At 39.1% G+C, this 26,975-nt stretch overlaps 1 protein-coding gene and 2 long non-coding RNA genes across 4 annotated transcripts; 1 reads left to right on the top strand and 2 right to left on the bottom strand.

The window, feature by feature from the left end:
• Nucleotides 1-1,352: 1,352 nt before the first annotated feature.
• Nucleotides 1,353-20,850, top strand: pdcd6ip (programmed cell death 6 interacting protein). Of its 2 annotated transcripts, none has more exons than XM_028036062.1 (18): nt 1,353-1,670; nt 4,622-4,676; nt 4,768-4,837; nt 5,525-5,652; nt 7,633-7,786; nt 8,845-8,945; nt 10,188-10,304; nt 10,424-10,646; nt 12,242-12,365; nt 13,572-13,749; nt 14,974-15,085; nt 15,211-15,380; nt 15,741-15,989; nt 17,316-17,450; nt 17,580-17,674; nt 18,548-18,671; nt 18,762-18,964; nt 19,819-20,850. In XM_028036062.1, exons 1-18 carry the CDS (start codon nt 1,465-1,467, stop codon nt 19,997-19,999), a joined length of 2,625 nt encoding a protein of 874 aa, XP_027891863.1. In that variant the 5' UTR covers nt 1,353-1,464; the 3' UTR covers nt 20,000-20,850. The 2 variants fall into 2 exon arrangements, with proteins under 2 accessions (XP_027891863.1, XP_027891861.1); XM_028036060.1 differs by having other exon boundaries at nt 10,173-10,304.
• Nucleotides 16,431-17,309, bottom strand: LOC114155910 (uncharacterized). Its single transcript, XR_003597865.1, has 2 exons — nt 16,914-17,309; nt 16,431-16,551 (listed from the first exon to the last, which is right to left on the bottom strand). It is a non-coding gene; the product is annotated as an uncharacterized LOC114155910 (long non-coding RNA).
• Nucleotides 20,851-25,792: 4,942 nt separating the features above from the next.
• On the bottom strand, nt 25,793-26,589 carry LOC114156641 (uncharacterized). The gene is made up of 2 exons (XR_003597983.1): nt 26,179-26,589; nt 25,793-25,974 (listed from the first exon to the last, which is right to left on the bottom strand). It is a non-coding gene; the product is annotated as an uncharacterized LOC114156641 (long non-coding RNA).
• Nucleotides 26,590-26,975: the final 386 nt, after the last annotated feature.

Genomic DNA, 26,975 nt, shown 5'->3' with positions numbered 1-26,975 from the left:
CTTTAAGCTGAGTTTTATCTGATGTTTAAGAAAACGTTTTCATATTCATAGATTGGCACTCAGGATGACTGTTCTCTTTTCTCATAGTATCTAAGATTACCGTTTTATGTAATTGTTTCACCCATCTGAATGAACATTAGGAAAAAAAAAAATATATATATATATATATACTGTATGTGCCCAGTTTGTCACTGAGCAAGTGGCAGACTCTGTCAAATAAATTTAAAGCATAGATTAAGAACCCTCCAAGCAGATAATGTAAACACTTAATTGCATTTGGATATCAGATAATCTGGAATAGGTTCCAATACATGAATTGGAATGACATGAGAGGCTTTTTTACAGTATCAATGAGATTTTTCAACATTGCAACCATGAACTTCACGGTCTTTAATATGATGGTAAGTGGTGCAACTCGTGAAGTTGCAAAGGAAGCAACTATGAAGTAGAAAAGGAAGGACTTTGATGTACTGTTTTGAACAATTTCTACAATAAAAAAAACAAAAAATATGTAGTGAATTTGAGTTCAGACCCCAAATACTTTCTAGAAGCTTTTTGTTTAAAGCTACAAGTTCTGTCTACACCAGTTTTCCAAATCCACTCTAATATTTTAGTTCATCCTTGTTTGTATAATAGCTTATGCTTGTTGAGATTAGGTGGAAAATGCCCGTTAACATAAATTTTCAAACCATTCCAAAGATTCTCAATGGAATTTTAAACAGGACTTTGACTAGACCCCTATAACATGTTTTACCTTCAATCAGAACCATTGCATTGTAGCTTTGACTGTAATTTTAGGGTCACCATCCTGTTGCTTAGCTACGATAAGACCTGTTTTTAAGAAGCCATTCTAAGATTATGCTTGACTGAAAAACACCCAATTGCATAACGATAGTGCCAGTAATACAACATGAGTGCTCTGTGTATTTGTTGCCCGTTTTATTTTATTTTAAAACACTTTGGTAGTTAGAATAGTAGAACTTGTTCACGTCATTTATATAGACATAAACCTAAAATAACTAAAATATAAATCAATGAGTCAGTGGCTGGAATGAGAACAACACTGACTATTTCTTTAACAAAAAAGCATTTATTTACTTTATTTTTTCTTTTCTTTCTTTAAATATTGGATTTAGGCCATTTGTCTTATTTCGTCATTTTATACGTACATTGTCCTCTTTTAGTTATTTTTTACTTTAAAAAATAAGCAAATATTTTACACTGACATATGAAATACCAAATTTATATTATATTTATAGTCCTATTGTACCTTTCCTGTGTGTGTGCTGAAACAGGCGTTAGTAAAACGTTACTGAGTCTGCGCAGTAGGTCTCACCGTTGTCCATGACGTAATTGACGTTCTCTGTCAGAATCCAGGAAGTGGGTCGGTGGCCGTTGTTTGTGTTCCTCGCTCAAGATCTCGGTGCCTGTTTCTTTTCTCGTTTAAAGCGTCCCCGGGCCGAAATGGCAACGTTTATTTCAGTCCCGCTGAAGAAGTCCTCCGAGGTTGATCTGGTGAAGCCGCTGTCGAAGTTTGTTACAGCCTCGTATCCAGCGGGGGACGAGCAGTCAGAGTACCTTCGAGCCGTGGAGGAGTTGAACAAGCTCCGCAAGAGCGCGCTGGGAAGGCCGCTCGACAAACACGAGAGCTCCCTGGAAATCTTACTGAGGTAAAAACTCACGTAGAAACAGAAAAATTAACTACGATAAAAGTCAAAATGAATGGACACATAATTTAGCTATTGGCTTCTTGAATTGGCTCAGTTGCCGCACCCAGAGGTTAGCTTTTAGCTGCTAACATGGCAGCTAAAAAGCCACAACTGCAGATTTATTGACACTGGTAAAACGTGGCTGACTGATTAGTAAATATATATCGGTTAATTAAGCTAGATGACTTTTAACAAGTTTAATTATCCGTGTCATTTCAGGTGTTCGTTGTTCTAGATGCTCTGTTAAAATAAGTCATATACAGCTCATTTCAGTTAACTGCTTCTCCCACATGAAACACAAAACACATAAGCTATAACACAATGCTCAGAAATAACAACATAAATCAAAATAAACATACAGTGAGTGTAAGCGTTATACAAACCTCAGCCTTCATTATTAAGCTTAGTCATTTCTGGTCAACATCAACAGCCAGGCGGTCAATGAATTATTAAAAGGAAAACAGTTTACTCTTACAGTAGTAATGTTTTACTGTCAACATTACAATGGAAACATTAAGATTTAACTAGTAAAAAAATAAATTGTAGTAAAAAACAAACAAACCCCACAACAAACAAACCAAGAAAATGTCATTCAAGTTGAAACGTGGGGACAGAAATTTGACATTCACTCATTGAAACTTATACAGATCTTTTCATACACAAAATGTTTTCTGTAAGATTAAAAACAGGTCACTATTTTATAAAAAATAAACAGACAATGAGATATAAAAATGGTAAACATTAAAGGAAAAACTAAATACATATAAACGTAAAGAAATATTTAGTAAACAGAGAAAATGTTGCTTTGAAGGACTCTGGAAATACAATTCTCCTAACGATGATGGGACACACGGTAGAAATACCTTGAACCATAGATTCTTATATTATGATAAAAGTGCCACAGCTAGGAAATAATAAAGGAGGAAAAGAGGAACAAAGAAAGAAAACTAGCATTTACATTTAATTAAACAAGAGCAAACTAACAATAAAATAGTGCTGTAAAAATAATGTTACATTAGATGTGCAAGAAGACTATAAATATTTGTGGGGAGGAAAAATTAGGAAAAATATTAAAATATGTAATACAAAATAATCTTTAGTAAGTCAGTGGAAAACCTAGCCATAAAAATTAATCTAAAGCAATACTGACAGATGTTTTGCTGTCTGACTGTGGATTTGAAGCAGCAAAAAGAAAGTCCCTTCACTGTCTTATCAGCCAGAGATAGCTAACAAAATGTCCCCATTCCAGCCTCTTTGCATAAAGGAAATTTACAGTACACAAGCTTCACCTGGGCTTTAACAAGGTTTCTCTGTCCTCTCCATGTTTGCAGCCAGATTTTTATTAGCTGCTCTGTTAGTTAGCGTAGCAGACCTTTTTTCCAATGACTGATGCCTCATATTAGTGACTGGATGCTCTGCTCATGTCAGAAAACCTTTTCTAAATATTAACAGACCTCTATAATACAAAGAAACTTTGCCCTTTTTATTTTAGCCATTGTTCTGACTCACAGTCTGAACATAAAGCCCAGGCTGTATCAATATGTTGGTATTTACATTTCAAATTGTCTTTCAGTTTTTCACTTTGTGATCATTTTATTTTACTAGACCAATGTGCTACTGTTTTACCACCAATTTTTTTTTTTTTTAATTATTATTATTTTTTGGAACCATAATTTTTCTCACCATCATTTATAGTTAACATCTGGGAGGCCCCAAACAGGAAGCAGTGCAGAGCAATTACTCACCTTTTGGTCACACGATTTCTGTCACACTATCTATGATTTGACATTGTGGCCAAGACTTCAGTCAGGTTAAATTAAAGATGGATATTTATGCCCAATATCTTGGCTCTGAATTTTATTTTTTAAATCAGAAACAACTTCCCTGATGTTTTTCTATGAATTGGATTAAGAGGTAGAATCAGAGATGCACAGATTGAGCTTTTCCTGATTAACACAGACTTCCTGTTTACTTCATGGTCTGACAATTTTTATTTTTTTTAATGAAAAACTTATTAAACTATACCATATTAAAAATGTACCTCAGGTAGTTGACAGAGGTACTACTTTAATCCATATAAAAATATAAGAATTACAAGATTATCCCCATTTGTGAATAAAGAAAAGAAAATCACAGATCAGAGCCAATCCAGGGCAAACTGACTATGTCAAAATAACTTAGAGCAGTAACTAAATTATTGTATTAAAGTTTTTTTTTATTTAAGTGTTACTTTTGTCTAAATTACATTTGTTTTTTGTAAATATATGCTTATATGAGCAGTTCTCTTGAGACTAACATGTCTGCGACGAATCGGCTGTTCCTGTTGTCGCTCCTCGGTCCTCAGCGTTCGTAGTCACAGCGACGGGTCTTTTCACAGACGGCTTAGTGTTACTCTGGTGACCAGTGTTTGCTGGGACATTTTCCCCCCTCTCTCTCTCTCCCTTTAGTTCCGCCACAAGGCACGCCTCGTCTCAGTTTTCCTGTGTGAACGCACAGCTCACTCCATGTGTGTTTGTGCTGGAAACGCACTGTGTGTGGGATCTCAATAGAAAGCCAGCTCTTTAAGAAAAGAAGGGTTGGTGGCCTAGTGATAGGGGATTCCCTGACTGTCTTTATCTCAAAGTTAAAAATAGACTGTTGACATCACCTCACAGATGTACTGAGGTCAAAAGCTTTTCCTTTGTCATTTTTTCCCTGAGTCATTGTCAGATTCCTAACTGCAGCAGTTCCTCAAACCACTCCACTGTTACGTCACATCTATCAGTCACAAAACCTGATGCTCACATATCAGCCCATGGCTGTTTTATAAGTTACAGCTTATTTATTTTGAACAATGTAGAGACTTGTTTTTTGGTAAAACACAGTGTGAAACCGAGCATTGTCTTGATTCTGCTTTCTCTTTTTGTCCGCAGATACTACGATCAACTGTGTTCTATTGAGCCCAAGTTTCCCTTCTGTGAAAACCAGGTAATTGATTGAGCAGCGCATATGACTCTGGATTGAGCGCTTCATTAAATGGAAAGGAACTTGAAAACAAAGCATGCTTTTGTTTCTGCAGCTCTGCCTAACCTTTACATGGAAGGATGCCTTTGATAAAGGATCTCTGTTCGGTGGCTCCGTCAAGCTCTGTGAGTAATGCTGCAATAAACATAATTGTGTTGAGAAAATAACAGGCAGTCCATTAGCGTTCAGTTTCAGCCCTTGTGGCACTTGGTTTTCTGTATTTTGTTACCCCTTTTGCTTCTTTCATGCTGTGAGAAACAAAGCTTTACCGCACTGACTTTGTCCTCTAAATCAGATGTCATAGTTTGCCTAACAATAAGCAAAGATGTCTTGCACTTTATCTGAGTAGTTTGTGTTCTTAAGAAACCTGCATATAATGTATTAAATCTTTTTTTTTAACATTGTTTGTCTCTGATGTCCCAACTTTCTCATCATTTGAACCTTTTGTTCCTGTTGGTGAATTATTAAAGATTAGTTCATGACTGTGTCATGAATCTTTTCAGTGAACTTTGGCCCACAGAGTGGTGTCAAAATCCAATCCTTAAGTCTCAAAGACCGAGTTTCCTCCTCAGCAAGCAATCAAGCTCAACAGAGTCCTGCTAATGACCTAATTATGGGCTTCAAGTGTTTTGGCAGAGACACTTTCTAAATATTTATCAAGGGTTTGACACTGTTCCACTCCACACAAATCTTTGTTGTGTCAAATAAGCAAGTTAATGATTTTTGACATCAAATAAAAGGTTACGGAGAATACATGTAATACGTTTAAGTAAAGAGATGATTTTGCTGTAACAGTTGTGTTTGTTTTGCAGCACTGGCCAGTCTGGGTTATGAGAAGACATGCGTGTTGTTCAACTGTGCAGCTCTGGCCAGTCAGATCGCCACAGAGCAGAACATTGACAACGACGAGTGTCTGAAAGCTGCCGCTAAATACTATCAGGTGTGTTTAGATCTGTGTAGTAGTATTTGTTTTTTGTATGTAGTTTCATATTTTTGGAAGCTCATACTTAAATATATTAGAGTAAAGAAATATTGTTGAATCTTTTCATAACCCAGCCTCAGGAGACAGAGGTTTTAACCCATAAAGAAACACAACAGCAGAACTGCTGATGTTGAACAACTTTAATAGTTTTTCAGCAGTGGCTAACTCCAGCCCACAAGAACCAGCATCCTTATTTTTATCCCTGCTGCAATGCAGATGATTCGTACGGCTGAATTACCTTCTCAGCACTTCACCAGGTTCTCAGAGAGTGCTAAAGAACCATTCATATGATTCAGGGGTGTTGGACCAGGGAAACATCTAAAACATGTCAGGGCCCAAACTCGTGAGGACCGGAGTTTACCAACCCTGAGTTATTTAATATAATGTGGATACAGTGGGTTCAATCAGCTATATTAGTTTTTAAAAGAAATCATCAGAGATGTCCGGCGATCAATAAAATCCCATTTGGTAAGGCAACTCATTTTTTTCTTTAACTGAGGAGGATTTCATTAATTTTGTTCTGGAAAAAAATTATAATTATAAATTATAAAGATCAGAGATAGCTTTTTACAACTTCACTTATTTTGGCAACAGGTGTTTTTTTTTTTTTGTTTAGTTTCACCGAAGGTCGTCCAGGTAAGTTACTGCTGCAGGGAGTCGCACCTTGTCAGTGGGTGGTCTTTCTATTTGTCCCAGAAGTTGGAAACTTGGAGATGCACTGATTGCAATTTAATGGCTGATTTTTACAAAAAAATTTGAAAAACTTTGAGCTGTTCACAAAGATTGCATAATATTTGAAAATCTTACGTTGGTGATAACTGCAAATATTTCAGTGGTGATTTCAGTTGTGATATCTGCCTGTTTTCTTCTTTCTTCTCTTTTTCATCTGTGATTTCATCACTGTGACCTTCAGTATTTTGGGCAGTGCCATTTATTTGTGATGTGAGCATCTGCTGCAGGAGACTCTGTCCAACTGGCTAAATATTGCATTGGCAAAAAAAAAAAAAGAAGCAAGTTCATAACACTTGGAAAATATTCGCCAATTATTATTCCACTCCAAAATAATGTAGCTTTACTGTTGATGCCAGCTTTGCTTTAGGAGCCGCAAGGTACAAAGATACAAGAACAGCTTTTAAGAAAATTATTTTGCATTCCTTCCTTGAGTTAACAATAAATATTTAGGAGCAGATGTAATGTCACACACCATGTGCCACCATTTTTATTTTAAAACAAAGACTAACTATGAACTTGACGTTTTAAACTTTTGGTTTGGTGTTAATGCTTAGAGTGATTAAAACAGTTTTGGTGTGTATTCCCTGCAGCAGGAGTGTCAAACTCTAGTCCTCGAGGCCACAGCCTGCAACTTCTAGATCTGTCCCCCAGTCCAACACATCTGACTCAAATGGCTGCTTTTTCCCTCCTGCATGCAGTTCTACACAGTCCTGCTAATTTACCTTAGTCAGGGGTTTCCAAAAGCTAATATGTCCTGAAACGTTTTGATGCAGACCTTCTCCAACACACCTCAGTTAAATGAATAGCTCACTACTGTAAGATGAAACGCTCAACGCTGAAGAAATTCATCCTCTTGATTCAGGTTAAAAAGTCTCTCTCATTCTCACAGACATGTTTCACCATTTTACTGAAAAAACGTCAAATAAGACTCTTCTTGTTTGAGTCTTTGACTCTACCTCCCTCTGTAAAAGCAGGAGTGTTGCCACCCAGTGACATTTATGGAAGATGCATTCACTAATGGGAGGAGAAGGATTGGATTTTTAAGTTTTTGACTAGATTTGACGCGAGATGTGTTGGATCAAGCTGAAAATGTACTGACTGCAATCGGCATCTGATTTCTAGTTACTATACTCATCCTGAAATGAGTAGCTTGAACTGATAGTTGTAATTTTAAAATCTGAACTTGATCTCGATGTGTTCATCCAGTTGGCCAGTGGAGCGTTTAGTCACATCAAGGACACAGTGCTGTCTGCGCTGAGCAGAGAGCCGACCATGGACATCTGTCCTGAGACCGTAGGAACTCTGAGCACCATCATGCTGGCCCAAGCCCAGGAGGTTTTCTTCCTCAAAGCCACTTCAGGTACTGAAGGCCAGACTGACACCGCACTGCTCTCCTACTGCTGTTCATTTATTATTTTTCTTCCTTTATGTTTTTGGATGTCCCAGCACATTTTAACTTGTGTTAAATGTGCATCACAAAATAACTTGCACTCATTTTATTTATTTATTTATTTTTTTACCAAGTACAGCAAACTTTGCAATTCTCTAATTACACAGCTCTGCATTTTTATTGTCTTGATTAATTTCTAAGGATGACGGGGGGCTGTTTTGATCCAGGCTGCACACAGCTTCTGCCCCGATTCTGTCTGCAGAGTTTATATAAAAGTTTTTTTCTGTTACACCAGGAATTCAGTCCTCTTTTTAAAAATAGATATGTCATCTGCCGAGTTCACGTTTTACTCGTAAATGAGTTCTTTCTCTGTGATGAGACAATGCATGTATTAGTTTAGATGGGCAGAGAATTGTAGCCATTTTACAATATGGCTGATCAAAAGCAATTATTTAAGTAATCGAGTATTCTATTGATTATTCTCGCAATTTATTGAGTAATTGGATTAAAACGTAATTGGCATATTCTGCAGGTCTTTGTAAATGCATAAAATGTGGCAAAAACCCCCAACAACAAATTAATCAATTCCTTTGTGAAATGAGAAAATAAACATTTTGTTGCCTGAAATACAATAAGAAAAGCAAAGGCATTCCTTTAGTTATGGGAGTTCATTTGTTGCAAAGGATTCACCTGCAGTTAATTAAATACTTTTAAAATTTACATGTGAACCAGGTGAAGTTAACATTTGAGAGGTTCCTGGTAGAACATGTTTATGGAGAGAGGTTTTTTTATCCATCTTAAATCTTGGCTTAATTACTGCTCCTATATGGCATGTGTTGGTCTTTTTTTACTCCAGGTAGCGATTGTTCGATTACTAGACTAGTTGAGAATTATCTTAATCAATTAATCTGATTGTTTCAGCTCTATTATATATATATATATTTTTTTGCTTTTAAGTGCAGCTCCTCCCTAGAATCCTAATGTCTGTTTTTGTTCTTTGACTGTAAAATGTTTTGCTTGCCCAACAGACCGGATGAAAGATGCTGTGATTGCAAAGTTGGCCAATCAGGCCGCAGATTTTTACGGCGAAGCCTTCAAGCAGTGTCAATACAAAGACAACCTTCCAAAGGTAAGCCGCCAGATCGACCAGAGTCACACGGTGTAACCATTAGACTGCTGATGAAGACATGCAGACGTTGGACTGTGTGTGATGGGTTTTGTGTGTCAGATTGTTCTTGTACATGTGAGACGGGTTGCGGGACTGTTCTAGACTCTCTGGTCTCATTGGTCCTTTTTCATCCTATTTTCACTGTTATTGGTCGGTTTTAACTAAACCAAAGCTGAGCTGTTTTCTTTCTGATTTCTCACCATCAAATCACGAGCAGCTTAAAAAGAATATGCAAAGCTTCATGCTGAAAGCTTTTATTTTGAAGGTCAAGTGAATTGAAATGAAAAAAGTTGCTTAATATTTTAAAAATAGTCAGTTTTAATCACAGATTGTTATGTATATCTATATACCAATCTGTATTATTCTACTTAAATAGAGTAACTAATTAAATTAACTAGTGGCACAGAATGATGCATTTTAATTGCGTGTCATATTTTAATGGCGTATTTATTGTCAGAAAGTTGGTCGTCTTTAACTTTGTGAGCTCTAGTTTCTACTGGAAGATGTTTAGAGAATTTATTTTTATTAGAACTAGACATGGGCCTTGATGAAATTCTTAGTATGAAAGCTGCACCAGCACCCCTCTCAACCTCTCTAGGGACAAGGGTGTACAGAAAATGGATGGATGGATGATAAATACATTTTCTTCTCATTTTTTTTATGCCAAAAATAGATTATGGTGTTTCTGTTTGTAATAGTTTTTTAAGTGAAGATAAAATCCTCCTCTCTCTGTCCTGAGTTTTATTACTAGAAGCTAGTCTGTAAAGCCATACCCAGACTGTGTTGTCTGTGTTGTGGCTGAAAGTCTCAGTAACACACAAACATGAAGAGTTGTTGGGTGTTTCTGTGAGGTGTAGCAGCTTCTGCTGAAAGGTTAAACACTCATGGCCTCTTCTGTTTCTCTCTCCCGTTGTCTTTCTTTTTTTTTTTCTTTTCTCCTGCATCCCTTGTGTTGGTGGCGGCTCTTGTTGTCTGTATGTCCGTGTGCTTGTGTCGTGCTCTGCCATGTTTGCACGCCCCTCGCTGCTCGTGCCTACTTGTGATTTGGCTGTCATGATGCCAATTGTGATTTGACCTTGCTGGTGTGGGTTTCTCTCCTTTTGGTTGGCCTTGCTGTCACGCACGTGTGTGTGCATATTCATGTTTGTGTGCCTGCGTGCTGCTCTGTGGTTGCCTCTCCCTGGTCAGTATTTTTATTTTCAGGAAGTGCTGCCTGTGCTGGCAGCCAAGCACTGCATCATGCAGGCCAACGCCGAGCTGCATCAGAGCATCCTTGCCAAGCAGAAGAAGCGTTTTGGGGAGGAAATTGCTCGTCTGCAGGTAAACAACATTTCCCAAAGCTTGCTTTTGTCAGTATGGTGTAAGCAGTTAAGCATTGAAGAAAATATGAGAAACAAATTTAACTTTATATTTATGAATCAAATTGTCTAACCCTGTAGCACGCAGCAGAGCTGGTGAAGACCGTCGCATCTCGCTACGATGAATACGTGAGCGTGAAGGACTTGACTGATAAGATCAACCGAGCGCTCACTGCGGCCAAGAAAGACAACGACTTCATCTACCATGACCGCGTTCCCGAAGTCAAAGACCTGGAGCACATCGGCAAGGCGGCGCTGGTCAAAGCTACTGCTATCACACCTCCACTCAGCCAGAAATTCACAGGTATGATTATGTATCCGTATTGGGGGAATAACGATTATTTTAGTTAGCGATTACTCAAGACAATCAGTCGATTAATCGGATAAAAACATTGGTGCATTCTGTAGATTTTTCATTTAAATCTTTTTATACAATACTAGGAATACATAAAAAATGAAAATAATTAAGAAAATAAGCATTTTATTGCCTACAGTGTAATAACAAGTTTCCTTTAGAGAACACATGATTATTTGTAGCAACGGATTCATCTGAGATCATCCTTTTCTGCTTGATTTAACATCAGTTGTGTGTAGGACTAATCTTTCTTTTTTTTTTTTTTTGCATTACCGATTAATAATTGAATAGCAAAAGGTGCTTGATGAATTTGAACCAGGTGAAGCTTAAGCTATGCTCCTTGAGGAGTTTTGTGTTGATCATAATTAAAGATTAAGGTTTTTGTTATCTTAAATTCAAAATGTACATCTCCTTTGTACAATTTTGGCTTAATTGCTTCTCTGACCCTGTTGTTTTTTCAACAACTGATTTTTTTTGAGTCTGTATACTCTAGTTAATGATTAATCGATTTTTACTATTTCAATAATAATTGTGATTAATCCCAATTAATTACGATTAATTGGGATTAATTAATTGACGCCAATTCATTGTGTCAGTCCTAATTTATATTGTCACCTTTCTAAAATAATGGCCCTGAGTCCTTTTTAGAAAATCACCAAATTTTTCTTCCCAAAAGATGTTTTAGGCAAAAAAAAAAAAAAAAAGTTGGGCAATTTTTTTAGGAAGGGATGAAATGTAGAAACCTCTTCATAATTTCAGTAGACATCTTCACAACTGAATCTATAAATATTTAATAATAAAGAACATGAGTTTGAAACCAAACTTAGAACTTTAGACATTATTTTCTTCCTTCATAATAAGGAAGAGATCACTGGTTCTGTGTGATGCCTTAAAATCACTGAGCTGGGATTGCAGGACCAAAAAGTGTTAGAGATACAACCTTCAGCATTCAACTGAAAGAAACCTGCACAACATGTTTAGGATTTTCCCTCCATCTGGCTCAGCGCCGTGTTGCCGTCTAAATCCATTTATTGCTTTGAATATAAGCAAAGTAGTTGTGCACCATCCTCCATCCTCAGTTGACTGCGCCAGATTGGCTGATAATTCAGTATATTCACCATTTTGTGTTTCTGCTCTGTTCACCTGCAGACTTTCTGCTGTCTTTGCTTTCCCATATTACTCCTCACAGTTCACAGAGGTTACAAGTTTGTGACTACACCCAATGTGGATTGACCAAAGGTTCAAGAATAATCAGATTTTACAGAAACTAGTTGGCTACTTTCTGTAAAATGTGTTTATTGTGGCATCTTTTCGGTTTCTCACTACGTTTCCCTTTATTTATGGTTTTACTTCTGTTATATAAGTGTTAAAATGTCACAATTAGAGATTTATCTGCTAGAAGCACTTATTTCTGTGCAACTTTGCTGCCTTTCCAGTTCAACATATTGAATAGCTGTAAAACGTGCATGTGGACTATTTTAAAATCTTTTTTGCAACGTGTTTAACTATATATTTACCTAAAACTGTTTGTCTTTTCTTGTCAGATCTATTTGAGAAGATGGTTCCCATGGCCGTTCAGCAATCCATGGGCATCTACGGTCAGAGGAAGGCCGACACTGTGAACAGACTGGTGGGAATGATGAGGGAGGCCACCAATCTCTGCAACGGGTACGATGAAGGTTGTTTCCCTAAGATGTTCTGTATTCGCTTGTGCAGAGCATCACGCGCCACTGTTCGTAAGCATATTAATAATTCACGCCCTAATGGGCCAGTAGATACTTTTGCGCTGCGGATAAAAGCTTTTTTGTTTATTAGTTCACTTCTCTGAGATGTTTCTTAGAAGCTCTAAACCAGGAGGTGTCCAATGTACGGCCTTGGGGCCGTTTGTGGCCCTCTGGAGAACTTTTTACGGCCTCTTGAACTCAATTCAAGAATTGAGAAAAACTAGCCTGCAAGCATAGATTTTTGATGTTTACATATACCTTATATCTTTCTAAAAAATATGTGCAAAAAATATATTCCCATTTACTAACTAAGTTTTTGCCTTCATATTCATTTTGGAGCAATTAGAACCGAAATTATTCACTCCGGTTTTACTAAAAAGCAAATCACTCAGTCCAAATGAGAAAACAATCAATCCCCCAAAAACATTTAAACTGTGAAGTTGTCTTAACCTGAGAGCCGGCCCAAGGTATATGGGAGTTAAGGAGCTGCTTAGAGACCCAACACCATCAAGGGGCCCAGAAGAGCATTGTTTGATTTTATTTTGCAGTGACAGATTGCATGTATGGCATATTTTATGCACCTTGTTCCAGGTTTTTAAAACAAAAGATATTAAACTTGCTAAGTTGTTTGCTGTAAATTCAGTGTTTGTCAGCAGATGTTACTGTCACATAGCAAAATTAATATGCAACATTTAAATACATCTGTGAATTTCACAATACAAATAGAGCATCTTTGCTTGTTTGCTACTCCTAAAAACAAAAGCCATAAGACCACCAGTATGATGTAAGCTAATTACAATTGGCACTAATAATAGCAGGTATGTTACTATTTTGCTACTGGGGGCCCCAAATTAAAATCTCCTTAGGGCCTCAAAATGGTTTGAACCGGCCCTGCTGCTAATGCAATCTTGCAGCATCTTTTTTATATCTTGTACTGATCTGTTTTCTACAAAATAGTGACTATTTTATTGATCTTACTAAGATTGTAAAAAAAAAAAGAGTTTATTATTGAGTAGATAAATTAAAAGAAAAAATGCACAAAAGTTTGTTTTAAAAATGTTATAACAAAATATAACATCTTTGTGGCCTTCAACTTAAAAAAATGAATAACTAAAAACCTGTGGTAACGGATCGTCTTTAACTCTGTCAGGGTGTTGGCCTCTCTGAACCTGCCTGCTGCCCTGGAGGATCTGTCTGGAGACTCTATCCCACAATCCATCGCTGAGAAGTCCAGATCAATCGTGGGGCAAGGAGGACTGCAGAACATCGAGAAGCTCATCAGAGACCTGCCTGAGCTGCTGACTCGCAACAGAGAGATCCTGGACGAGGTCGGTGGAAAACACTCAGCCAGTTTCACGGCACTCGTCTAACCTTTCATTCAAGTCCCAAATCTGTTTCTGAAAGTAAAGAGACTTTTAGAACTGCAGGCTTCAGACAGCATGTTTGCCATATGGCTTTGCTTTCTTGAAAGCACCGTGTGAATGTAATTCTCTTTAATAGCTGGCTTGGACGGCATCAGTGCTGCCGGTCTCTGCCAAGGCGACCAGAAAAGCAAATTAATACCAAAAACTCAGAATCATTCCGAATGGCGTGAATCCCAGATTAGAATCATCACAGAATTTAATCCACTGATCTCTGGGCCAAGGACTATCAGTCTTATCATCTCCAGCCAGCGTGTTTTTAACATCTTGCTCACAAACAATTAAACAGATGGGAGGAAAACATAAAACACATTCAGCTTCCAGGTTTGTAGTTGAAGTTGAAAAGTACAAGCAAAAAAAAAAAAAAAATTCCCTTAATGGGTTGTATATGAAAAATCTGTAGCTTTTTTAACAGACAAATGCCATTCTGCAAATAATTGAATATTTACACAAAGAAAGTAACACACAACTTTTACAAATTTTAATGCTTAAGATATTACTTTGCATCTTTGAGAATCTCAGAAATTTAAATTTCTATTATAAATTGCTCAAGCAAATTTCAATCAATTTGCAAGAAACAAGTTTCCTTCAAAAGCAGTTGGGACTGCACTGCCTTGGGAAAAACATTACATTTCATCAGGTTACAACCACAAAATCAGTGTATTTTTTTTCTGATTTTATGCAATAGATCAATACAAAGTAGTGCACAATTATAAAGTGGTTGAAAAGGAATGGATGGTTTTTAAAACTTTCTGCAAATTAAATCTGGGACGTTTTGATTTGCATTCATATTCAGAGCTCTAGTGCTTTACCTTGTGAAAAACATGGGTAGCTAATATTCCACCAGTGTACCAGTATAAATGCAAAGGCTTCAGAGGTTTGTTGGAGAACATTAGAGAACATGAGCTTTATAAAAATGAATGACTGCAGCAGACAGGTCAGGAATAAAGTGGGCAGATTAAACTTCAAACATTTCTGTCTTTAATTTACTTCACTTCCTTGAAAGTCTTACATTTAAGTTGGTAAAACCTGCAGGAACCTTGAAATGTTTTAGCAAGATACTGTATATGGAGGAATGTTATATTTATTTTTTTTATTTTTATGATGGTAAACTCTGCTTTTATGTTTCAGTCTTTGAAAATGCTGGACGATGAGGAGACAACAGACAACGAGCTGAGAAGCAAGTTCAACCAGCGCTGGAACAGAACCCCGTCTGGAGATCTGTACAAGCCGCTTCGTGCAGGTTCGCCTCCATCACCTTCGCTCAACGCTCTCCAAACTTCTCTTCTTGTCTTTGTGACCTCTTATTCACTCGTGCTTCTCTTCTCTTGTCTCCTTTTCCTTCCCCAACTCTCTCCCATCTCCCAGAGGGCACCAACTTCCGCAATGTCCTGGACAAGGCAGTGCAGGCCGACCAGGTGGTAAGGGACCGCTACAACGCCCAGTGCGACATGATCGCCCTGCTGTGTAAACCTGAGAACGAGCTCAATGGCGCCATCCCCTCGGCCAACCCCACCAGGACTCTGCAGGGCAGCGAGGTCTGTCTGTCCTCTTTACACTACATGATGCTAAACTTTCGTTTTTAGAATTCTGGTTAGTTTTTAAGGACTGTCAGGCAGATTCTGCGTAAACCCCGAGGACATTGTGTGCTTTATGGCCTTTTCCGACCCATTTTTCATATTGTTTGCTGACTTGGCATTGTGTGTCGCTGGGGAGCTTAAACAACTTAGCAAGCAGAACTGAGAAAGAGCAAAGGAAAGAAGTTCACATCTCTCCAGCTACAATGTTGCCTTCTTAGGGGGGAAAAGACAAGGTGTTGATGTGCGGTCTGCAGTCGTCCTGATAGAGCTGGGTGGTTGGATTGATAAAAATGTCTTCCTGTCTGTCTCCCCCTGCAGGTTGTGAACGTGCTGCGCTCCCTGCTGGCCCAGCTGGACGAGGTGAAAAAAGAGAGGGAGATGCTGGAGGGGGAAATCAAAGCCGTGACGTTTGATATGTCGACCGCCTTCCTGAAGGCGCTCGCCCAGGACGGAGCCATAAACGAGGAGCAGCTGTCGCTCTCCCAGCTCGACCAGTCGTATGGGAGCTACAACCACAAAGTGTCGGCCAGCCTCTCCAAGCAGGAAGAGCTGCTGGGGCAAGTTCAGGTACGCTCTAATAGGGCTGAAGCGAATAATAATAATTATTAATTAATTAATAATTAATAATTATAATGAATAATCGGATCAATCGATTATTTAAATAATCGTCAACTAATTTAGTAATCGATTAGCTGGAGTACACGAACTCAAAAAAAGAGGCCATTTTTTGAGAGAACAACATATCCACAGCAGTAATTAAGCCAAAAATGTAAAGAGAAATACATGCATTATTGCTTTAAGATTAAATTAAAAGCTACCAAAAACTCAAGTTGTAACTGGTTCAAACTGAGCAAAAAAAAAAACAACAAAAAAACCCCACCTTGTAATCCTCTTTTGCTTTCCAGTTATTAATTGGTTAATCAACAAAAGTATCAGCATATCAGCCCTCCGCTGCACCGATAAGTCGAGCAGAAAAGCCTGAGATTTTTACCAGTTGATGTTGGAAACTTTTTTTTGGCTTTTTATGTATCCTTTGCAACAAACAATCAAGCTTACAATAAAGTAATGCATATGGTCTTGCATTTTAGACAGTAAAATGTTTTTCTGATTTCAAAAAGAAATTGAATTTCTTGCTCACAAACAATTAAACAGATGGGAGGAAAACATAAAACACATTCAGCTTCCAGGTTTGTAGTTGAAGTTGAAAAGTACAAGCAAAAAAAAAAAAAAAAAAATTCCCTTAATGGGTTGTATATGAAAAATCTGTAGCTTTTTTAACAGACAAATGCCATTCTGCAAATAATTGAATATTTACACAAAGAAAGTAACACACAACTTTTACAAATTTTAATGCTTAAGATATTACTTTGCATCTTTGAGAATCTCAGAAATTTAAATTTCTATTATAAATTGCTCAAGCAAATTTCAATCAATTTGCAAGAAACAAGTTTCCTTCAAAAGCAGTTGGGACTGCACTGCCTTGGGAAAAACATTACAATTTATTTTTAGTTCTTAGGTATTTCTAATATTGTGTAAAAATCTGCAGAATGTGTCCGTTTTTTTTCATCTAATTGTCAAAATAAGCAATAGATTAACTGATTACTAAAATAATTGCTAGTTGCAGCTGTACAATCAGGTTGATGTTGCTTTTGCTTCCTTGCCACATGTCTGCATTGTTCTCTGTTGCTAAAACTAACAGTTTAAAAAGCTTATTTTCCTGCTGGAATCCGTAAAACAAACAAAAAAAATACATGTAAGCATTTTAAAGAACAGGTGCAGAAACTTTAAAAATGTTTCTGCAGTATAATCTGCAGGGATCTGTATAAATAGCTGTGGTGAGAGGTGCTCACCTCCAGATTGATGGTTCTGATTGTATCTGGCTGCTTTCCCCAGACGTCCCACCAGGAGTTCAGCAGCCTGAAGCAGTCCAACAACGAGGCCAACCAGAGGGAGGAGGTCCTGAAGAAACTGGCTTCCGCACACGACAGCTACGTCGAGATCTGCAACAACCTGCGCGAAGGCACCAAGGTACCCGCTCTGCAGCATCTGCACACGCCGACTGTAGCGACGCTCGTCGTGTCAGAAACTTTGCCCATTATTTCTCATTCTCTTCAAACCAGGTCGTTTATTTTTGTCTCCTTCTTTGTCTCTCCTCAGTTCTACAACGACTTGACAGAAATCCTGCTCAAGTTCCAGAACAAATGCAGCGACATCGTTTTCGCTCGCAAGACAGAGCGCGATGAGCTGCTCAAGTACGTACTCACTGGAGCATTTCATGACTGCTGGCAGAGAAAGCAGAGCGTGAACAGGAACACGAAGCTCCTTGTATTCTGGCTGTCAGATTTGTACTTTTTAACTTGAAGCAAAAACCATCTTAATTTTGACAAAGTGAGAGACTTTGTCTTCTGTAAAATGCACTGGATGACAATATTTGTTACCTGTTATTGTAACAAATATTTCATAAATGAAATTGTCCCAGAGGTTATTGCAATAAACAATAATATTGTTGTTTTCAACCTGTTTTCAAGTAACATAATAGTAATGGTATAATAACGCAAGAACACGTGCCCAAAAAACAATTCTTTTTTAATTCTAATAAAGGTCCAAAATAAACAAACACAGCTGAAAAAAACGAATAAAATTAACTATGAAGTCTCTAAATAAAACAGTTGGGCTTCAAATAAAGAGACCAAATTCACCAGACTGAAGACTTTTGTCATCCAGTTTTTGGTAGAAAGAGAGAAAGAAAGAAAAATTTTAAATCCTGTGAAGGGAAATTATTGAGCTTGTTTGACTTTATTATGCAGCTAATTGATTAATTGATCTATTACTTATTTCAACAGGCCTAATCCTGGAACTATTTTCTAGGTCTTGATAAGTGTGGAAAATGTCCGTGGTGAATTTAGAAAAAGTTTATATTTCCAGACATTCTCTACAAGTTATATCCATCCTTTCTTCCTGATGTAGAGATATCTCTCATGCTAAACTTTCTATTTTCATAATTGTCTAAATATGGTGGAGAATTATGGAGTTTTTACATGTTTTGTTTATGACGGCCCAACTCAGTAAGAGCCTTGTTGGAGACGTCCCACCAGAGGCTTGTAACGCTTTACTTCCTGTTTCAGGGAGTTGCAGCAGAGCATCGCCCGAGAGCCCAGTGCTCCATCCTTCAACGTCCCCGCCTACCAGTCCACCCCGGCAGCCCCAGCTCTTGCCCCGGGTCCAACCCCTGCTCCCAGAACCGTCTTTGTAAGCAATCACAAGCTAATAACAGCTAAATCCATCTTTGACGTATCCTCGCCCTGACGTTCTAATTCCTCTGTTTGTTTCTTACTTTAGGCCCAGCAACCTCAGCAAGTCCAGCAGCAGCCCCAGCAAAAACCTCAGCCTCCCTCTAGGCCACCTCCACCCAGCTTCACTCCTCAGGCAGCCTCCGCGGGTGCACCAACACCCACTGGGCCTCCTACCAGTAACCCTCCACCTGCGGCACCTCCCTCACAGGCACAAGGACCACCTTATCCCACTTACCAAGGCTACCAAGGGTGAGTTTTTTTTATTTCCAACATGGAAATAATCAAAATTAGCTGGAAAATTGAACCAGATGTTGGAGTTTACTTATTTTAAAGGGAGCCTGTTATGCTAAATACATTTTGTTACATTTTTTTTTTTTTTACTTCCAGTTGGGTCTCAACTTCTGTTAAAAACAGGCAAAGCCCTTAAAAACACTATCCACCTGTTTCTGGCAATAAGTTAATGCTTTTTGGTGTGTGAAAAATTTGCCTTTTCAAAAATCTGCATTGTTACCTAGCAACCTGTTACTTAGCAACCCAAATGGGATTGGAGCAGAAGTGGTCAGCTGGTTTTGGTGCTCATAAAGCAGCCATTGTGTTTTGTTGTTGACTCACCATTCAGAAACCACTTGCTGCGTTCTTGTTGTTTGTGCAGGAGGCTCCACTTCTGCTTTTCAAAAATGTATGGTTGTATAAACGTGCATCTGTTTGCAGCTATTTTCATGTGCGAGCGTAAACGTTGAGCTGCTCATTCTTATAAGAGCTCAAAATGGGCAGACTAAAACTTCATTATCTAACTTTTTTTTTTTTTTTTTGCAGAAATGTGATGAACATGTTTTTTTGTTCTTGTTTTTTATAGCCCATAGACCTACCCTAACCTGTTCAAGAAAGCATAATGCATCACCTTTAACAATATTCTCAACTCTTAGAAGTAATAAACTTGATTTCCAGCAATTTTTTTAATAACGTTAAGAAAAAAGATGTAATGAAACGCATGTTTCAGGTGCTATTGATGACTTTTCTTCATTTTAAACATATTTTGGTTCTGAATTATTGTTGACGTTTCTCAAACATATCTCACCTTGTCTTGTGTTTTGTCGCTGCAGATTCTACCAGATGCCTATGGGCTACAACCCCTACGCTTATGGCCAGTACAACATGCCCTACATGCCCTACCAGGCCGCCCCGGGGCAGGGCGGATTCCCCGGAGCGCCCCCTGCAGGACAGCCCTACCCTGGCTACCCACAGCAGCCCCCCCAGCAGCAGCCCTACTACCCCCAACAATAACTCTGCTCTTCATCCCCCTCATTCATCTTCTCACATGTTAACACCAAATAAAAAATATCCTCAGCAATAACACTTCATTTCAATCATCCCCTCTTCATCTTAAACTTTAGTTTGTTTTTTCTCACCAACAGCAGCTGCAGGACAGGGGACCTCAGAGCTGCTTTGCACTTTTTTCCAAATAAAATGATTAACTTCAGTAATTTCAAATCCCCTTTTTATTTAATTTTGCCTTTCCTTTTTTTTTTTCAGTCTTTGAACAGCACTTTTTCTAAACTAGTCCGTCTTTCTCCACTAATCCCAGCCACTTTCCTCCTGAGGTTTTCTTCTGTTCTCTTTTCTAGCGGTTTAGTTGATTAATTTAAACTCTAACTCGTTCCCGCCGATACTGACTCCTTGAATGAGCTGGACTGCTGTACAAACACTCATGGACGAATCTGATAGGCTCCTGGTTTGGAGGGTTGTCTTTATTGTCTGGGTGAGTGGTCATTTCAAGTCACTCCCTCGCTCAGTTAAGCAAACTTCACTGCTTCTCTATCAACTATAATCCTATTTTTGTAATGAATACTGATGCCTCACTCATGTATAAAAGCAGATGGCCCTGAAGGTTTTTCTACTGTAGGTGATGACGGATGACCTTTCTGTTTATTTTCTTTTGCCCAGGGAATGTGGGTTTATTTCTGTGTTACAATCAGAGGCTGTACAAGTGGGAGAGATGATGATTATTATATAAATATATGTATAAATAAAACTCTGTATGTGGTTAACTAAAAATATCTGTGTGCTGCCCTCTCATCCTATGTTTTTATTTTTATTCTTCAGCTCTAATGTGATTAAAAAAGACAACAACCAGTCGGAGGTTTGTGTATCTTTACATGATTTATGTGTTTTTGATGAGGAACAAGGCTGGTCTGAATTTTAACTTCGCTCGTTGTTGCTGGGAATCTCATTCATTTTATATTAGGGATGCACAAAATATTGGCGCCAATATCGGTATTAGTCATTTTTTAGCATATCGGCCTCATTTCGATAAATACATTTGAGCCGATGTTAATAGAAATAGAAAGTATTTATTTATTTATTTCCGACCTGTTTGTTTCTTGAGGAGGAGGCGAGGATATTGGTCATATGGTGTTTGTTTGGTCATGTGATTGTGATGCAGCAAAGGACTGTGGGACGTTTAACTGAAGCAACAAATCAGTATGAAGTCAGCGGTGTGGTTGTTTTTTTGTTTTTTTCAATGTGTAGAAAGGTTAGTGAAGTATATGCATCAGTTATTGAGCTTTACAGCAATATTGATATCAGATATCAGTATTGGCCCAAATTTTCATCGCTAATTTGAATTATTTTAAACATTCGTAGCTCATGGTGCAGTGATAAAGCATATCATCAATTCACTTTTTAGAAGCAGGAATTGACTGTACAAGGTTAGATTTATTGTGGATTTATTTTTTTAAAAAGGTTTAATAAAGACTCTAATGGCCTTTATTTGACAGGAAAGCGGGTTGCGAAAGAAGGGGGACAACATAAGACAAAGGTCATCGGGCCAGGAGTCTGAAGTTATGATGCCCATTTCAAGGACCACGTCCTCTGTAAATGGGTCGCCCGCTCTGTCACCCTACACCACCGCAGCGCCCTGTAGATTTCTCTTATTCCAATGGGTTCAAAATGTTCAAGAATCAATAGCTGTTTAGAGGTTTAGAGGTACAGGTAGATTGATAGATCAACGTACATCTGTCAGTGTTTTGGATGATGCATTTCCAGTGAAAATATTTTTAAAAGACTCCAGAATTTAATTTACAGTTTTGCAATTAGATGCAACGCTTCTGTCAGCAGCTATATCTTCAAATATGTGCATTCAGCCGCATTATATCTATAGTGAAATCTTTCCCCTGGCATAATTGGGGCTTATTATTTGACAGGATTGGTAGAGGTCATTTAAATTGATCGCCTTTCATGACTGATTTTTAACCACAGTCCATTCATTTTACTTTCATTTAGTTTGTGGCTGTCCCAGAAGATTTTGCTGCCGTTTCCAATGTTGGCGTTTTGAAAAACACCTGTTATCTGGGTCTAAACCTACTTTTGATGTGCTCCGGTTGACAAAATGGTGTTTATGCTGGAGATCTCATCTTAATGTAATATTTTGTTATAACACTGATCAGCTGACATGTGGGGCCGTGATGTTCCAGTGCCATTGTGTCTTCCAACAGCATTAAAACAAAAGGCAGATGTGCAGTAGTTTGACAGGTATATTGATCTGTTTTATCTTTTTCACAACAAATTTAGATGTGTTTGAGGTCATTGTCCTGTTCACTCAGTGGCATCCAAGGCTTCAACCATCTGACCCAAACTTCGTATGAAAGGAAATTGATGAGGATGTTGAGGAATTACCCAGGCACCACTTAATCTCTAGACATGAACTTGGAAGTTTTATCACTGTCCACTGAGAAGTGAGGTTAGAAACGGCAAACAAAGCAGCACGAATCCCAGAACTTACGCCTTCACTCTTGATTGCAATCTCCAGCTTCCAACATGAACAAGCTAAATGGTTTCTGCAGAAAGTTAGATTTCTAAGATTTGAAAAAGACTGAGCTGTTTAGCCATTTAAAGACGTATGTTTAGAGGATTTGAGAATCCTAACAACTGTCGGTAACAGTGGTGGCGGCATTATGCTGTGGGGTTGTGTCGCTGTTGGAATTAGAAAAAAGAAGCATCTCAAGTCAACATCTGGATGGTTGAACCTTGAAAACATTGGGCCTCAAACTGAGACGCTGTTGAGGGATGTACAGCCATTAAAAGGCAACATCTGTGCCTGGAGATCAAATTATTTAAATGACTAATAATGCTGATAAGACATCAGAATCAAGTCAAAAGCTTGTTATGCAGCTTCTGAATCGACACATATCCAAATAGTGAATTTCTTTGTGTATATTTGAGCCTGTATGGGTAATTTTGACACTGTGGATTTCAAAATGTAAACTTTTGCTTACAAAAACCGCTTGAGATGGATTTTGTAATATCAGCCCACGTTGAAAAAAGAAGCATTCATAAAAGTCCAAAAAGAACTGCATGTGATTGGAGTTTGTGAACTTCTGACCGGCCGCCAGTAGAGGGCAGTCCTGCAGCTCACAGGGGAAAGCGGAGCTTCACCTGCAGTTGTTGTTACTGCTTCTTTCAGCCAATCAGAGCCCGAGTCGTCCCGTTCAACCTAATCGGAGGCCTTTTGACCCCCTCTCAGCATCGAGGTCAGATCCCATTTAGATGACATGCAAATTACGTCGCAGTGAGGTCGCGATCTTATCCAATCACATTTTCCCTGCGGGTGATTTCTTTAAAGACAGTTCTCATCCCTGGATATTTATTCAGTGTCATGAGACACTAATGATTTCACATATGTCCTCCCTCTGTGTGTGTGTGTGCTCGGTGCCTGTGTATTTCTGTGTGTGTGTGTGGTTGGGAGGCAGATGGCGGCGCAGTGTGATGTCTGGAAGGATGCATGGAGATGTTGGCAATAAGCTGCTGGTCTCCTGCCTGCATCCATCACTCCACCTCTCTGTTTCCCACTCATCCGTCTTTTGAATCCCAGAAAAAGCCCTCCACCTTCACCTAATTCTGCTCCCGCACTTTGTTTCCCCTTCCCATCTCACTGTTCACCGTGACTCGCTCTGCTCTTCAAGCCTCTGCACACCACCTGTCTTTGTCCGTCTTCAGCGGCTTGCATGGCTTATCTGTTTCTGCTTACCATTCATCTGTCCTTGCTGCCCAAGCTGTGAGGTGCTGGCAGCAGCGAGGCGTCCACACTGGTCAGCGTCTCTTCTTGGCTCGCAACCATCTCATCGCCTCGCGTCAATCTCCAGTGTGTACTTTCTGTGTGAGTCAAACTCTCATGGAGGCACACTTTTAATCAGATCTAACAGCTCCTACTGGAAGTGACACAACACATAGATGCTGCCATGTTTTTTTCCCCCTTCTTCTTCTTCTTCTTTTTCTCCTTTTCTCTTTTTCCTCCGCTCCCTCTCTATCTATACGGCGTGCCGTTGCTGCCAAAGCCAATTGTAGCTCTGGATATGTTTATCAAAGGTGTCTGCGCGTCTCAGGCGTTTAATTTTAACAAGGCGTTCTCCACCGGACGAGTGTCATATTTTAATTGGTCTGAAAGAGAATAAAGGCAGCGAACGGAGAACTGCAGTGACAGGTATTAATTACCTTCTGCCTAATGGCTCCAAAAACTCAGCACTCAGCCATATTGGTGCTCACACTATTCTTACTCCCCCACTCCTTTGTCTCATCGCTTCTCTCTCCTCCTCACCATGTGTTGGTCCATAGTGGGGGCTGAATCAAGGCTTTTCTTTGGCTATGATGTCGGTAATTAAATAGAGATACTCTATTAGGGACGCTCTGTTTGTCATTTGCAGAGTGCCTATGTGTGCAGCAGCTTGGTTAATTTGGGAACAAGCCGAACGTAGTTGTGTCGTGAGTCAACACCTGAATGGTAGGTGTTTAGGTGAATAATTACGGCGGACAGCTGTGGGACGTCTTATGGAGTTGGACAGAGCTAATGAAGAGCATTTAGATGGGAAGGAATGGTTAAACTGCAATTATGTCGATGACGGTTTTGTTGGTTGGTTTAAAGAAGCGGCTGACGACGACTGCTGCAGGAGAGCTGGAAGCTGCCTTAAAAGACTGAATAAATAAATCAATTAATGGTCACATATTTAGCAGGTTAAAGTGATAAATATGTTTGAGATTAAAATGTTGCCTTGCAGCAAGAACATCTCGTATTTTAATCCTTGCCTGGGGGGTTTTCAGCATGGAGTTTACATCTTCTCCCTGTGCAGCCGTGGGTTCTCCCCAGGTACTCCAATTAGGTTAACTGGTTTCTCCAAATTGTCCGTATGAATGTGAGAGTGTGTGAGGTTGTGTGTTGGATTGGTGACCAGTCCGGGGTGTACATGTGAGGATAAGCAGGTTTTCAATAAATCTCATTCAATGATGACCAATTAACGTAAATGTTATTTTTTTCTATTTTCTCTGATTATTCAATGAGAGTACCAATAATTATCAATACATTGGAAAAAATGATTACATTCAGTTACTGTGTGCAGCTTCATGACAGAAGTCGGACCTTTTTAAGTAAGATGTAAGAAATGTCAAAGTATAATGTTTGTGTTTGTGGCTCTATGAATGCTGTCCTGTGCACAGCCAAACAGCTGCCTTAAAAAAAGAAGCAAAAATAGCTTTTTATCAACATTTGCATCTCTACCACAATACTACCATATGTATGGTGATAAAAATGCTAAGCCCATGTCGTCCATCCCGTCTACAGACTCATCTGCAGTTGCAGCTTTAAAGCCACGGTGGTAATTTTACCTCAGAGATTTTGTCCTGAACGTTTTTCCTGCTTTTTGGTCTTTTTTTTTTTTCTGCATCTCGCCCTCACTGAAGCAAGATGCCTGAAATAACCCTGATTGACAGGTATAGAAACACAGTTACTATAACAACTACCTCCAGAGCACCTCTCCCCCGCCCCAAACAGCCACCACCTCCTCTCTTTTCATTTTCTTTTTTACCAGCTCTCCATTTTTACCCCCCCATCTTCTCCCCTCGCCCCCTCCCTCTGTGAGCATGTGTGGGCGTGCAGGGAAGGAGAGATTATGAAAAAGAGCTCGGCTGCAATATTCCTTCGCATAGAGATGTTTGTGTTTGCGAGATTTAGAGAGGGGCCCGGCGCCAGCTATTGGATCTAACCTGTGTGGGTGAGGGGTGGGCTGAGAGTGGGAAGATGAAACATGCTTACACAACACGAGCAAATAAGCCCTTTATATTTCTTTTTCGTGTTTCCTTTTCGGTGCCTGTTCCTCCTGTCAGGTTTTGAGCCGCTCCGCTTGTATAATCGAGCCCGGTCCACCATGCTGTTATTCCTGCATGCGTGGGTGTGTTTGCATGCGTGCACACATTGGTGTCATCGAGGCCACCTGATATGATGAGTGAATTTCAAGCACGATAGATTTAGTGGGACTGACAGTAGAGAAAAGGAGTGTGTGTGTGTGTGTGCAGTGGCGCAAAAAGTGGGTATTGCTGTAGGGCCGGACGAAAAAAAAAAAAAAATCAAAAACAAAATGTTTCGCAATATCAATAGATAATACAACTAGAAGAATATTTAATGTAGAAAATATTACCTGAATTCCGATCTAGGACCGCACAGCATTCTGGGGGAAGTAGGCAGAGGAAAAGCTTTATGGTGCGTTCACGCCAAAAGAGTTACACGAGTCAAAAACGCTTCTGACGCTTCAAACTCGACGCATGTGCACTTTTGGTGCTTTCACAACAAACGCGTTTTGAGCGTCGACGTATATGTGGAGCGCAAGACGCGGTTGCGCTGACACGCTCAAATCGCTAAAACGGTTCAAATGGCGCCGCACTATATACAGGAAACCGCCACGACGGCCCTCGACGGGCCTCCACATAGACATTGGATGTAAACCAGACGCGCCTGAAAAACGCGGTTGGTGTGTGAACGCATCGTTAGTCGCTCAACCTCTCAGGCTAGCTAAGAAAGATCGGTGGACTCGACTAACTCGTTCCTTCTTTTGTTACCTAGCAACTCACTCATTCTTTGGTTGCCTAGCAACAACCTATTGAGTAACTCGCGCAGTTTCAAGTTTCGTCACAGTGTTTCATAACTGTTTAAAAATAAACAATGGCATGGAGTGAAAACTGTGGATAAGAGTTTTTCAGACATTTAAAGCAAAAAAAACCTAATCAATAATTGTCATCAATAAGGACAGTAGTGAGGTTTCCAGCTGTAACATTCAGGTCTATACATTGGGGTGATGCTAGAGGGGGCGCCAAAAGATAGCGGCAAAATTATTTCGAGTGGGTATTTTCTATATTTAACAGCTGCTTCTGCTTTGAAATCCCCCTATAATGTGTCTGCATCCACCTCAGAAAGTACTTAGCTGCACCACTATGTGTG

Source organism: Xiphophorus couchianus, chromosome 13 (assembly GCF_001444195.1).
Source record: "Xiphophorus couchianus chromosome 13, X_couchianus-1.0, whole genome shotgun sequence".
NCBI lineage: Eukaryota > Metazoa > Chordata > Actinopteri > Cyprinodontiformes > Poeciliidae > Xiphophorus > Xiphophorus couchianus.
Note: the sequence above shows the minus strand (reverse complement) of the source record. Positions and strands in the feature narration are given on the sequence as shown.

What these genes read in the sequence shown, in the direction of transcription:
- pdcd6ip (XM_028036060.1), top strand. Translation starts at nt 1,465, where the DNA reads ATGGCAACGTTTATTTCAGTCCCGCTGAAGAAGTCCTCCGAGGTTGAT. An exon ending in TTCCCTTCTGTGAAAACCAG is followed by an intron (nt 4,677 to 4,767) that starts GTAATTGATTGA and finishes TTGTTTCTGCAG; the next exon opens with CTCTGCCTAACCTTTACATG. An exon ending in CTTCCTCAAAGCCACTTCAG is followed by an intron (nt 7,787 to 8,844) that starts GTACTGAAGGCC and finishes CTTGCCCAACAG; the next exon opens with ACCGGATGAAAGATGCTGTG.